The sequence below is a fragment of the Gallus gallus genome, chromosome 7 (assembly GCF_016699485.2).
Source record: "Gallus gallus isolate bGalGal1 chromosome 7, bGalGal1.mat.broiler.GRCg7b, whole genome shotgun sequence".
Taxonomy (NCBI): Eukaryota; Metazoa; Chordata; class Aves; order Galliformes; family Phasianidae; genus Gallus; species Gallus gallus.
In genome coordinates, this window is record NC_052538.1 from 13438540 (window position 1) to 13452650 (window position 14111).

The 14111-nt window shown below is 41.4% G+C and overlaps 1 protein-coding gene across 10 annotated transcripts in view; it reads left to right on the plus strand.

Moving 5' to 3' along the window:
- Positions 1-14111, plus strand: part of PIKFYVE (phosphoinositide kinase, FYVE-type zinc finger containing) — a 64151-nt gene that overhangs the window by 12849 nt on the left and 37191 nt on the right. For 8 of the 10 annotated variants that reach the window (XM_040703668.2, XM_040703669.2, XM_046943850.1 and 5 more), the window contains 8 exons: positions 20-191; positions 813-1020; positions 2119-2208; positions 5414-5552; positions 7958-8115; positions 9106-9217; positions 10731-10878; positions 11353-11520. In XM_040703668.2, coding sequence (XP_040559602.1) covers positions 20-191; positions 813-1020; positions 2119-2208; positions 5414-5552; positions 7958-8115; positions 9106-9217; positions 10731-10878; positions 11353-11520 — 1195 coding nt within the window. The remainder of the gene's footprint in view (positions 1-19; positions 192-812; positions 1021-2118; positions 2209-5413; positions 5553-7957; positions 8116-9105; positions 9218-10730; positions 10879-11352; positions 11521-14111) is intronic. The other 2 variants (XM_040703670.2, XM_015289536.4) reach the window with 1 other exon arrangement.

Consider the following 14111-nt stretch of genomic DNA (forward strand, 5'->3'; position numbering starts at 1 on the left):
ATGTTGCCTTGCTTTGTAGGACAGTGACTTGAAGCAGTACTGGATGCCTGACAGCCAGTGCAAAGAGTGCTATGACTGTAGTGAGAAATTCACCACCTTCCGTCGGAGGCACCACTGTCGACTTTGTGGGCAGATCTTCTGTAGTAGATGCTGCAATCAAGAAATCCCTGGAAAATTCATGGGCTACACAGGTAGGATTTATTCACTGAGAATCTGTGGTATTGCCTTTCAGATTCTGACATCTCCTAGATATGCTGTACAGGACTCTTACAGGCTTAGAAGTAACCTTAAGGGATGACAGGACACAATTCTACCTTTTCTCGTGTGTGTTGTAGGGTTATGCCTTGTCTGCTTATTTGTACCTACACTGTGATGACAAAACAAGTATGGCCACTATGTAATAAGGATATTCACTTTGGAAAGTGGGCCGTGTGCTATTAATGGAGGGCAAGGGAAACTCTTTCAAATGCTAATCACCAAACTCTAGATGTTTCTAGATGAAAGTTCTGACTTCCAGACATCGACTCGTATGTCACATCTTACTAGCTATTGTTGTACCCTGTGCTTTTTCTCTTACTCTCCAAGTGATCATGTGTTAGACATGTTAGGTATAGTTGACTTGGAGTAGTTCCCTTGGTGTATAATGATCTGGGGTTTTGCTCTTTAAGGGAATAGGAGAACTAGACTTTAACATGCAAAGATGTTTCGAAACAGGAAATCCTTCTTTTACTTACCACTGCACACCTGATCCTAAAGGAACAGCGTACTCTTTGTTCCTGTTCACTTAGGCTGTCTGGTTTCTCTATTTGTAGGGGATCTCCGAGCCTGTACTTACTGCCGCAAAATAGCCTTAAGCTATGCACACTCCACAGATAGCAATTCCATTGGAGAAGATTTAAATGCTCTGTCAGATTCTGCTTGTTCAGTGTCAGTGTTGGATCCTGGTGAGCCTCGCACTCCAGTTGGGAGCCGTAAAGCTAGCCGCAACATCTTTCTGGAGGAGGATCTAACCTGGCAAAGGTAAGGTGAAGGGCTTTTTCTTGAGCTCTAGAGTCTTAACTGTGTTTTCAGGCTGTCACATGCTGAGATGATAACTGCTGGTTTCAGAGCATGTAGAATTTAGAACAAGATTCTAATCCTGTGCTTGCTTTTTATATTCTTCTCATCAAATTGAAATATGGAAACTTTTCTAAACTATTTGATATTATGTGATTTCTGTATGTGACGTAGTTTTTGTCAGAAGAAAACCTGGGAATTCAATCTCTTCCCAAAATACTGTATACAGAATAAGGCCATCTTCTCATCATGTGTGACAAAGAAGTGAGAAAAGTATTTAGGAGGGTGCTTCTGTATTTGCCTGTCTGATGCTACTCTAATCTTTGAACGGCTGGAACACAGAAGCATGCCTTCCTACTTCAACTAACTTGAAGTGTCATGTCCTTTAAAAGTCAGGGAGTAGAGTATTCTGGGCAAGTACAGCAACTCAGACAAAGTTGTATTGTGTACATTTTCTTGTTAAGACCATTTATTGTGTTGGTAACATATCTACATCCCAGAGCACAACCAGTACAGTTGTTGTAGGTGGGAGTGTAGTGACTTGTATCTCATAGTTTTGCAAGTAGGAATGAATGTTTTCGGTTTTTGTGTATCTGCTCTCCTTCCTTCTGGACTGAAGGGAAACAGGGCAAAGGTGACTGTGTTAAGCAATTGCAGAAGCTTTTCTGCATCTTGATATGAGCTATTTAGTAGTAGATCATTGTTTGTATTGTAAAGATGATGTGTTGGAGATAGTACTTTGCAGGTAGAGGCATTGCCCCTGAATAGCAAGTAATAAAAGGGGAAGAAATCTGTATGAAAGGGATATAGGGAAAGAGGGCAGGTTGATGTAAGAGGTGGGGGATGAGCAGAACATGAGCCTGTGGGTAGAATTCATAAGTGCTGTCCCTCTGATTTCATTGGCCTACAGATGGGGAAGGATTTCGCTATTATCTCATCGATTTAATTATAGTGGATCTGAAGGTAACATCATGATGAACTGTACTTTAATTGGAACTGTTCTGATGTTACTGCATGTGCCAGGTCTCTCAAACATCTGTAACACACCCCTTTCTCCTACAGTTTGATTCACCCAGACTCTTCAACTACAACACTGTCTGCGCGCCTTGGGTCTGTCCAGGAGGATGCAGGGAAGTCTCCAGCTAGGAATAGGTAAACTCATCATATCTGCGTATTTCCTGTTCTGGATGCACTCATCACGTGCTCTTCACAGTAAAGCCTATATTTTGTATTTTTTTTTTTTCTACTGAGTATGTTATTTCATGTCTAAAATGAGACTCTTTGGGCTAAAAGACCACTTAGGTACATGTTCCTGCTAATAAATGTGCTACTTTGAGGAACCTGTAGTTTGCTACTGAGTAATTCAAATGGAGGTGGTGGCAAGGAGGAAATAAAAGGAGGGAAATGGCTAAGAAAGGGAGAGTTCCAAGGCAGCTGAACAAAAGGGGGTAGCAAAGAGACATGGTACTGGGAGGCAAAGTCTGAGGACAAGAAGGGGTAGAGATGTGTTTTTTTCCCCTTTTGCTTTTGTTTTGTATTGTTTCCCACCCCTCAGTCCCTCTGCTGATGCACTAAATATAATCTTGTTAAAGTTACCTGGTTTTCTTAGGCCAGAGTCTCATTGTAGATCTTTATGCAGCACAATGCTGGAATGAATTTGAAATGTTTATGAGAGCTTTGGTATAACTTGTGAATGCTTGAGCGTAATCCCATTAAATAGTCTGGTATGAGAAGACCAAGTAATTTCTACTTCACAGTGCTTCTGCTGTGTTTCTAGTTAAATATTTTCATTGTGGTTAAATTGGGGAAATAAAGATGAGGGAAAGATATGAAGAGCAGAGCAAAGATGATCCAAATTTCAGTATTGGAGCCAAGAGATGTTCATCAACTTGTTTACATTGGTGTTCCGTGAATACAGAATGTGGAGTGGTTTGGAGGGTTCTGGCAGGGACAGCAAGGACTTGGGAACTCAGCTGAGAAGGATGCTGGGTGTGCCTTTCAGGGGATGGACTACTTCATGTCTTCTGTGTGATGGGGACAGTTGAGAGGAAGCAAACACTGACTGTACTGCTGAGGGGTGAAGATCTCACCTAGGGGGAATAAAATTTGGTGAATAAGCTAGTACCAGGTGTCAGTTCTGGGCAAACATGGCAAGGAGTCCAGAGTTAAAAGTTGAGTGGTAAATATCTGCAGTGATGTCAAGAGACCTTGAGGATGTTGTTCTGCTTCCTGTGTGAGTTGACATTGCCTACTTAAAAAGTTTTTGGTGTTTGTTCACACATGTAGTGAGAGGAGGATTCTAAGCTGGTTCTGACAGGCCCAAACTGCTAGTTCAAGTTAACTCTCTCTGCCTCTTTGTGAACTCACTGTGGTATTTAGCCCTCTGGGCTCACATTTGAGGAGTAATGATCAGATATAGCTCATTTCTGCCAAAACTGAGCATGTAGAAACAAATTTGTGAGCTTTTTATTTAAAAAGTGTTTCTGTTTGCAACTGTATTCACAGGATGTAATCTCAGGGCTAAGCAGTACTAGCTTTTAGACCTCCTCAAAGCAGTTTTTGGTATTTGTTTGAGGCAAGATTGACCATACTTCTTTCTAGATGACAGATACCAAAGAAGGTGCAGGCTGGGTGCATCTAGATGCAATTGACAGAAGTTACGTTCTGTTATCGGTCTGCTCTGTGGATGAGAGATATGTGATACTGTTTCTCAAATTAATGGCGGGAGGAAGTATGTCAGTTAAACGTTGCAGAGGATTAAAACTTTTCTGCAGGTTCTTTTAAAGGATAGGGGTTTTCATTGCAACATCTCCCTGTGTTTTTAGACTAGCCAAATACATTTGAGTTCTGGATATCATTGGTGATGATAAGAACAGAGATATGAAATGTAGTGTGACTATTCTAGCTCTTGCTTAATATCCTTTTACATAAATTAAAAATCCCTGCTGCTTACTAATAGGTAGCACAGTTAAGGCAGCTCTTGTGAAACAACGTAGTTGTGGGCTTCAATGTCAATCTCATATTCCACATAAGAATGCTTTCTGTAAAGCTGCATTACTCTGCCTGGCTGATTTATCAGTTCTAATCCTTTTCAACTTACAGCGTCTGAACGGTAGAAGACTGTTAGAGTTCTAACTTGCTTTGAATGCCTAGGACAGAAAATGCTTGCTACCATGCCTTAGTGTTATACAGATACAGTGCCAAGATACTTTCTTTTTGATTCTGCATAAATGACTAAAATGGACTCCTGCTCAAGAAAAAGAGCAGGAAAAAGTAGTGATTTTGTGCTTTTAGTACCTTCAATTCCTACTTCCTTGCAGTCATTCAACTTTAGTTTTTTGCACTTAGGATTAGCCACATCATCCTCTTGAGAAAAGTGTGAATAGAGCTTGCTAGTTAGCTATCTGAGTTTCATTCCAAAGAGTAAAAACTGGCAACAGTTCTCACCATTGAGGCTGCTGCAAGCCTCTTGGATCAGTGCAGCATTGAAATTCTGATCTTCCCTGTTGTTGTGTGCAGAAACATTGTCTTTGTGCACTCCTTACAACACTGTTAGCATTACTAGCTTATACTGCAGATATGCAGCTGCTATGAAATGAGGAGTTTGTACTCTTTATTCAGAGGCTTAATCTAGCTATGGGGTATTGGAGCAGAATTATTTGGAAAATGTATTTGCATTTGTAGCTTTGCAATGATCATTGCAAAATAGTATGTTTGTATTGGAGTACCTAGCCTGGATTTCCCAATGGCTGAGAATCAGGTGAATGCTCTGTATCACAGTACAAGGGAAAATGGCCAACTAGAGAGACCTCCAAGTCCAGCAGACAGATTAACTTTTAAAATTCTTTCCACTGCAAACTGGACATCACCAGTGGAAATGTATGTATTTCAGAGATGTGAGGAGGAGAAATTTTGAATGGTTCAAGGGTAGGGAGAATCTCAGTGCCTTGGAACAAGGATCCTGGTATGAACTGCCCTTGCCAGCATCTGCCTTGCCTTCAAAGTGCTGGACCTCCTAATTATCAGGCATGTCATGCCTTTCCTACTCTATTCAAATGCAGGCATATAAGAATTGCTGTGTCTGAACTTAGTTCTAACTGCTTTCTACAAAGAGCTTTACAAAAGTTTTCGTTTCACTCCAATGTTCCACCCCAATACACTTACTTCCTGGGCATCCTTTCTTCTCCTTAGACTGGGGGTGAAAAAGGGGGGCTTTAGTCAGTAAGTCTGTATCGAGGAGTATGAACAGCATCAAAGACTTAAGTTCTTCCTTAGTGTGCCACAAGATCACTGTCTGCTCTGCTGAAGCACTACACAATGAATGCTTACAATTCCATCCTTCTCTCCTGCACTCCAGATCAGCCAGCATCACTAACCTGTCGCTGGATCGGTCGGGTTCACCGATGGTGCCTTCCTATGAGACATCCGTCAGCCCCCAGGCCAGTCGCACACATATGAAGGCAGAGACCAGCGAGGATGAGCGTAAAATCCTTCTGGTACCTTTCAGGCTTCTATTTGGCTTGCTCTGTGAAAGCAATGAAGTTTGGCTTCCTTGTGTCATGCAGTGGGAGTATCTTGCTGCCTTTCAAGGATCTTACTTGAGTATTCTTGCCTAGATTGCTACTCCAGGTGGTGCAGGGATGGAGAATATTGACGCTGCTTTGGGCTCTTCTGTCTTCCTGAAGTCATATGTGCTATTTGCATAAATATGTGTAGATTTTTAGTCTCAGGAAATTTGTTACGCTGTGGAGTTAGTGTATGGTAGATCTGTGTGTGTTATACTTGCCACAGTTGCATTTGGAACCAAGTGATCTGATTCTGTCGTTTTCCAAGCTCAGGTTTTTCCCTTCTTAGGCTACTTAAAGGGGAACTCCAAACGGCTATTTCAAAATGTTTCTCTGATGAATAAGTTAAAGCTGCTGCAGCTTATTGGACCAGAACGTAATTTGACCCCCTCCCCTTGTTTGCAGAATAAATGTTAATATTTTTTGAAAGATTGTGACGTACTTTTTCAAGGAAAAATCAATGTGCAACTGAATGTTCTAAGTAGTCCTGTTATCCTCTTCTTGCTGACTGAAGTGTTGTAGGTAGCAGTTACTGTGCAACGTTAAGTAGAGAATGGTGTTTCTTTTTGTGGTGGAGAGACAGGTTTCCAAGAGCTGGGGCAAAGCCAATTGGAAAAAAGGGGAATGCTTTTCACATTCAAAGATGGAAGATTACTTTTGATTGCCATATGTAAAATCAGGGACATTACCTTTTATATTGTCAGGTATTTGCCTGATGTCAGCAGAGTGCAAGTAAATCGAAATACTCTAGTTCCTGCTTGGTTGAACAGCTCTGTAAATGGACAATCATGTGAGAGAGAAGCATTTTTAAGGCATGTCTTTACACCTCCCTACTCCATGCACGTTAGTGCAGAAACAGTCAAATCTAAAACACTATGAATGCAAATTGGAGAAGGGTAATCAAGTCCCAGTGCGCTTCAGCTTCATGTTTAATTTTTTGGTCTGTCTTCTTCTTTGAGGAAGAAGGGGCTTGCTAGTGTAACTTCTGTTCGTGTAAGTACAGAAGATGCAGTGTTACTGTAAGTTCTGCTGGGAATTCCCACTGTTTGTTTCTTGATTTTTAGTATGTGAAGCTGCCTGTATCAGAAGGTAATTGAAAAGTTCACGTACTGCATTTAGAAGACTCATGAGCTTTGCTTATGAAACAGAGTAGGGGAAGATATACATACATGGAGCAAACACATACTTCTCTGAATTAGAGGTAAAAATCCTTGAGTTGAAAAAGTTTATTGTGTTTTGCCGGTTTGTTCAGTTTCCTGAACTCACCATGTGAGTTAAAGTAAAAATGTAAGGCAGATTAACTGTTGAATTGCCATTTGCATCAAATCTTATGATTCTATGGTGTGTTCTATAGCTAACCTATTTGACATTATACCTGGTGTGGCAGTGGAGCTGCTGACGTTGGTGCTAGGATAAAGCCCAGGGCAGACAGTGCTGAAGGTAATAGCAGAAAGGCAGCCCAGTAACGGAAGCAGAATAAAACTCTTAGATCTCAGAGCATCTGTTGGAAAGTGGAATGAAGTGGATCTGGCAGTTAAATGGAAAGCTGAAATTGGTTAAAAGTTGCATTAAAGCACTTCTGTTGTTGTTGTACAAAGTGGAACGAGTGAAACAAGATCACAGCATAGTCAGAACTGTTCCAAGAGGTGGGAAGAAAATACTTAGAGCTTCCAAGAGGGTTAACTAAGTTGGGCAGGGTACACCACTTTTTTTGTTTAGTGGCTGAAGCTAGCAACGTCTAAAATATATTTATATTTATATAAAATATTAATATATATATATATATTCTATACTAGACAGTACAGAAGAATCTTCAGTAAGGAAGGATTGTCAGAACTTGAACATGGCAGCGTGTATTGCAGTGTTGAGTACTTGCTTTATTTGGGCTGGCAAATGAACTTGCGTGCTTCATAAAACCTGAGATGGGCAAAGGATGTGTAGGAATAAAATCCATTTGCAAAGGATGAATTTTCCTTGATCTTATACACGGCACCTGAGTTTTAGACTAAGGTGCAAGAGAGCAGTAGTGAGGGCATAAGTATCTTGCGGGTGGTAGAAAAGCTTGCTCCAATAAAACCCTAAGCCACTTTACTCTGAATGTAATTGCCTCATTTCTTCTTTGTTCCCGACCTTATATAAAGGAGGGTTGTAAGGAGCTGATCCCATGTTTGTCTGCTGTTTGTTTTGCACGTTCATGTAAGTTAAGCAGAATGGCTTAGAGTTTTGTGCCTGTTTGTAGAGGGTATTTGAGAGTCTGATTTGAGGACCCAGACTGATGCTCTTGAAACCAGTGCTGAGGTCCGACTACTAAATAACTTGTGTATCTCCCTGTCCAGGACTCAGTCCAGCTGAAAGATCTATGGAAGAAAATCTGCCATCACAATAGTGGGATGGAGTTCCAAGACCATCGCTACTGGCTGCGGACACATCCCAACTGTATTGTGGGAAAAGAGCTGGTGAACTGGCTCATCAGAAATGGGCACATAACAACAAGGTAAGGTAACCCTGATGCTTTAGGAAGATAGGTGTCTTCTGACTCTGTGGCAGAAGGTTGTGAGTTTTAGCTAACGTAGGGTAACTTTGATTCCAGAGAGAGACCGCTTTGCAAGAAAGCAAGAAAGAGGGATATCAGAATGTTGTTTCTTTGCTGCCTGCGAGTATGATTCTGATTACCCGTGGTCTCCCAGAAAAGGGCACGGGGGCAGGCTGGCTCAGGAGCTGGCGTGGGAGGCAGTGTATGGGACAGCTGTCACTCAATAGGGCAGAGAACAGTGCTGTGTGCTCCATTTTGGTAAACAGAATGCAATTTGCAGGGTGACCAAGCTACATGTGTTTTGGATATCTGCTTGCAAAGGTTCCTGCTTTGTAACATAGACATGTGTTCTCCCAGCTTCACAAAGGAGTTTTTGGCCACACAAAGCATTTCCTTGTTGATAAGAGGGGATAAAAAATTCATTTCAATCTTTACAAGCCTAGAAGAAAGCAGACTGCTGAGTTCACTGGTATTCCAAAGGGTGAGTCTGCCCTTGGGGTCAGAGATCACTATTAGTGTTTGATAGCTAAATTTTTGGTGGAACTGGTTGACTCTTAACACTGTAAATAAGTATAAAGAATCAGAGGTATTTCACTATGCAGTAGGGAGATAAAACTAAGATTGCTTTCATATTTACAGAGTCAGTGTCCTTACTTAGCAGGGATGTTCAATATGTGCAACTCAAGCTAAAGATAGTGGAGGAGTACAAACAGTATATTTTGTCTGTTGGACATCTCAGTTTTAGAGCTCTGGGAGTCTCTTCATCTAACTCCATGCTTGAATCATTACACTCTGCCCTCCGCAATATTTCAGCAAGCATCTAGTTAAGTATAGCAGTGGAATACAGAGGTGTAAAAAGTCATAGCAAATGACATTCTCCACTTGTACTATGTTTGTACCATAAATCATGTGTTTACAAGCAGCAAACTGTCTCTGTTCTCATCCTTCCAGGGTTCAAGCCATTGCAATTGGGCAAGCACTAGTTGATGGGCGCTGGCTAGATTGTGTCAGTCATCATGATCAGCTCTTCAGAGATGAGTATGCCCTATACCGACCGCTACAGGTAAAGGGGTGAATCTGACTTGAAGGAGAAGGGGCGTAGGAGTGTCATGATTCTTACTGCTTTTGGCCACTCACTAGAGTATTTTAAAATTATTACCTCTGCAGCCACTGTGTGTTCTCCAAATAAGCTCTCCTGCATAGAGAACTGGAGTCTACACCTTTTTCCTTAGTGGCCAAAAGCCTGAGGAAGCTGCGTTTGCACAGAAAGCATTGGAGCTTTGCCTTGTGGAGAATGAATTGCTGCACTTAGTGCTGTCTACAGAAAAGGAAAGGAATCTCCAGTTTAGGCCAATACCTCTCATGGTGGGCATCTTCCAGAGGCCTTATAATGCCACAGTCAGTGCTTTTGGCAACTGTGCTGTATATAATGTACATAGCGTAGAATCTGTTATGCAATTACTGGTACTGAGCTTTAGACATTTCCAAAGTATGAGTATTTTGGATATACTATGTTTGAACATAAGATAACCTTCTGATCTCTAGTGATGGAAGCAGTAAGGAATTTAGTACCATAACCATGTGATGCAAGACTAGGAGGGAGTCTCTGTCCAGCTTTCCACGTAGGGCTGGCTAGTGGAGAGAAAGTCAGGAAACCACTGACCACAGATGCTATTCTACCATATTTCATTGCAATTAAACTTGCACTTAGTTATGAGTCTTTCATGTTCTTCAGTTTCTCACAAGGGAGAATGGCTCAGCTGTCCCATGAACATCAACTAGAAAGTTTACAGCCATTAGCTTCATGTTTTTATTATGTGTTTCAGCTGTTGGCCACAGTATTTCAGTTTGCTAGTAAAGCGTACCCTTAACTAGCAAACACTTGTGGATCTGTGTTTGTAACTATTTGCGAGGAGGTCATGTTATTCTCCCAGCTTAAACAAGAGTTTTCAGGAGAAACTGTTGGTAACTCAGTTGCTTGTTGCACTTGCTGTAACCAAAGGAGTGATAGTGAGAATTTGCACTTGGGGTGAATGAAGACATCAGAATGGCTAACTGTAATTGCTTAGATTCAATCTGGGTTACTTGGCACTATAGCCAGGCTTTGTTTTGACACAGTAGCTCCAGACAGAGCCTGATTTGTGAGTGAAGCTTAGAGTTGCTCTGTTTGGTCAGCCATGGAATTGCTCCAGTGGTTTAGACTTAGTCTGCATCAAAAGCTGCCTGAATCTGAGCACAAGATATGGCCTACTTCTGTTGGAGATAACAAGTGTTTAAAACTGCTTCCCTGGGTATGGTTACAGAAAATGTGCAGCAGAATGAACTTGTCCTTTAGTGTCACTTAGCCACAACTTGTATGGAAGTGTGGAGAAAGCAGAAACTAAGCACTATGAGAAGTGAAAAGAAGTGCTTGTTTCTTGTTCCAGACAGTTCCTATTTTGTGCTGGGGTTTTTATGACTAATTCGTCTCAGGCCATTGAGAGTATTCTCTGAATTTTAAAATGTCTGATTTGTGTTTGTGTAAGTGTGCTGAATTCAGAGCTGCATTTTAACACCCTTTTTTCCTTGCCTACTAGAGCACAGAGTTTTCAGAAACCCCCTCTCCAGACAGTGACTCCGTGAACTCTGTAGAGGGGCACTCAGAGCCATCCTGGTTCAAAGACATCAAATTTGATGACAGTGACACGGAGCAGATTGCTGATGAAGGAGAAGATAACTTGGCCAGTGAGTTTCAGCTAAGTCCTGTTCTCAATCTGTCTTCTTTCCTGTTATCTCTAGTCCTTCAAGACATAGTAGTTGAACCACGTCTTGCTTTACTTGTGCTATGTGTGCATGGGGCTGTAAGGATATAAACAAACGATACCTAGCTAGTCTTCCTGTGTCTTCTGATGGTACAGCGTTTTGTTTTTACTGGAACTGATAAAGCTTCATACTTGTAGTGGACGAAAAGCATGTACATTGCCTTCTCTTTCTCAGGCAGACATCTACTTGACTTTGGTTCTATAGTAATGCACTAAAGAATGCTGACTCAATATGTCAGCATGCACAGATCAAGATAACTGTGAAAATACTGTTTTCCTGTAGTATTTCACACTGGTCTTTATGTATTAAAGACAATTTTTCTCCTCTCCGATACCCTCATGATACCCGTTTGAACCCTTGTCCTCCCTATATCTTCCCCCTTACCAACAATAAAAGACTCCGCCAGCCCTAGCAAGCGCACTTCAGTCAGCAGCTTCCAGTCCACAATGGACAGTGATTCAGCCGCCTCCATCAGCCTGAACGTGGAGATGGACAACGTGAACTTCCATATCAAGAAGCACTCCAAGTACCCACATGTGCCCCCTCACCCTGCCGACCAAAAAGGTACGAGGTAGTCACCAGCTGGAGTTGCACATGATGGAGAGCTGGGTCCTAATAACACTGACCTGTTTGGACGCTACTTGAGTAGCTGTCTTACAGAGGGGGACGTGCGATATCTAGCTGACACTCACTTGCAGTTTTGATATGCTTGACTCTGAAGAGGCTCAGTAGTCCCGCTGAACCAACTTCTCTGCAGCGTGTGTAACTTCCTCTGTGACTTTCTCTTTTCAGTTGAAACGAGGTGTCCTGCTGTTTGCACATAGTAGAGCATACCTACACATACAGTTTTTGCCTAACTGGGGTGAAAAAGTAGTCCCATGAATAAAGTAGTTTAATACTCATCTTTCCCAGTTTGAGGTGAAACTGAAAAAAAAAAAAAAGCAAGCAGATGAACGATGAACAAAATTAACTTGATGAGCTTTCTGCTGGCTTCTAATCCTACCTTAAGTTTATGTTTGACAGGAAAATAATCATGCTGATGCGTGGTATGGCCAAATTTAATCAATGTATGTTACAGATAATTGGGACTTGTGAATTCATCCTTTCTTGAGGTTTTAACAGAGCTCTTCTATTGATGTGGCTCAGCATACAAGATTTACATGTATTCTTACATGTGAATTGCATTCTCTGAAACTGAAGTGATAGCTAAGGAGAGGGGAGGAAGAGGACTGGCCACTGCTGATTTCCAAAGTGTGTTAGATAATGGAGGGAGAGTGAGGCAAATTAGAGGGAGCATTTGTCGTTCATTACCTACTGTAACTGTTATTTGCTGAAAACAGATTCAGAAACAGATCTGTGTGCTTTCTTCTCCTCACCTCAAAGAGGAGTAGAACAAGTTTGAAATTCAAGCTTGACTGTGGTTTATAGTAGGGAAGATTGTCAGCACTACTGACACCAATTTGTTAATGATTCCTTTTGTCTTGTTTCCAGCTCATGCCCTAATCAAGTGAAAAGTTTGTGCATCTGCAAGGGGAGGAGAGCTGTAGAGAGGGAGAAATGCATCAAAGAATTCTTAATTGGAGGGGAGGGTTTATTAAAGAGAGCTTGAACCAGGCCCAGGTGTGTTGCAACATCCTATGAGTTTACAGCTGTAGCAAGTTTATCTTTATTAATGTGTGCTGGTATTAAAGCAGGCTGTAGTCAGCTTAGGTATGGGATAGTGTAAGAAGACCTGTAGAGTGATAATCCTGGTTTCCAGTGCATCTCAGTTCTCATATGTAAAAACCTTTGTATGATGAAGGGAGAATGTAAGAGAGCCTGCTTCTCCCTGGTTTTTATTAACCAGAAGTGAAGCTCTTGTGAGAAAGGTTCTAATGATGGAGTGCTCAAGGAAGATCATCAGAGAAGGCAAGTAGTGAGGAAAGTGAAAAGAGAGAGAATTCTGCTTTTAAATTATATGTAATGACAGTACAGTGATATCTTGGGATCTCTGCTGAGTGCTATTTGTTAGTTGTTCCTGAAATGTGTGGTCTCTTAACCAGGTTATTCTCCTAGGAGTATAGTTCATAGCAGAATCCTTGGAACAATCTCTTTTTAAGAGGGATACGTACCTCACTAATATCAGTAAAATGTCCAGAACTGAGATAAGGTTGAGGTTTGAGTCATTAAAACACGTGGTGGAGAAGTAAATATTTTCTTGCATTTTTTGAAAAGATCTGTTTCCTCTGTAGATACAGAAGACTTACTCCACATCTTTTAGTGTCTTATAATAGTGTCTGCATCATCAGAATCTTTACAGGGAAGATCTAACCAGGGTGCAACAAGTTAAAATGTCCACTGACATCCCGAGTAGCAAGATAAATTTCCTGGCAATAGGGAAACTGAAATTTCCTGGGTACTTAAATGTTTTGTTACAGAAGGACTTCAAAAATTGTATGTCACAAAACTGCAGTGCCCGGGGCTGTGCAATGTATGACTTCTGAAACTTTGTTCCAGAATGCATTACAGTATGAGCACAAGCAAAGACTTTCACCCTATGTTCTGATTTATCCTGGCCGTTTTCTGCAAAAGAAGCCTTCCAGGGTATTCCTGATTATCAGAGTGACACTGAAGCTTATTTTAATAGAGGGCTGTTTTGAAGGCAATTCCTCCTATTTTATTACATTAGCCCACAGTGTCAGAGATGGATGTTGGTGGTATGACAGTAAAGGTTGAATCTTCCCACCAATATTCCATTACCTTTTGTTGCCGTGTGACGGATGGCAGCAGAGGGGCAGTCTGACAAAATGGCGTCTGACATGGAAGTGTGTATGAAGCAAAGATCTGTCATTGAATTCTTCTGTGGTGGGGAAAAGAATGGCACACGCTGAGATTTATCAAAGCTTGTTGAACGTTTGTGGAGATCAAACAGTGGACGTGAGCACAGAGAGGTGGTGGGTGGTGTGTTTCAGTAATGGTCACTGCGATTTGAAAAACAAGTCATATTCCAGATGGCCGTGCAGATTTTTGAGTGTGGTATGCAGGATTTTGTTCATCACTGGTGAGAATGCTCAGCTACTGGTGAGTATGTTGGGGAAAAAAAAAGTGTTTTGTAGCTGAGAAGTTGCCCTATCAAATAGTGTTATTGTGCTCTTGGTAGCTGCTGTAGTTTCCAT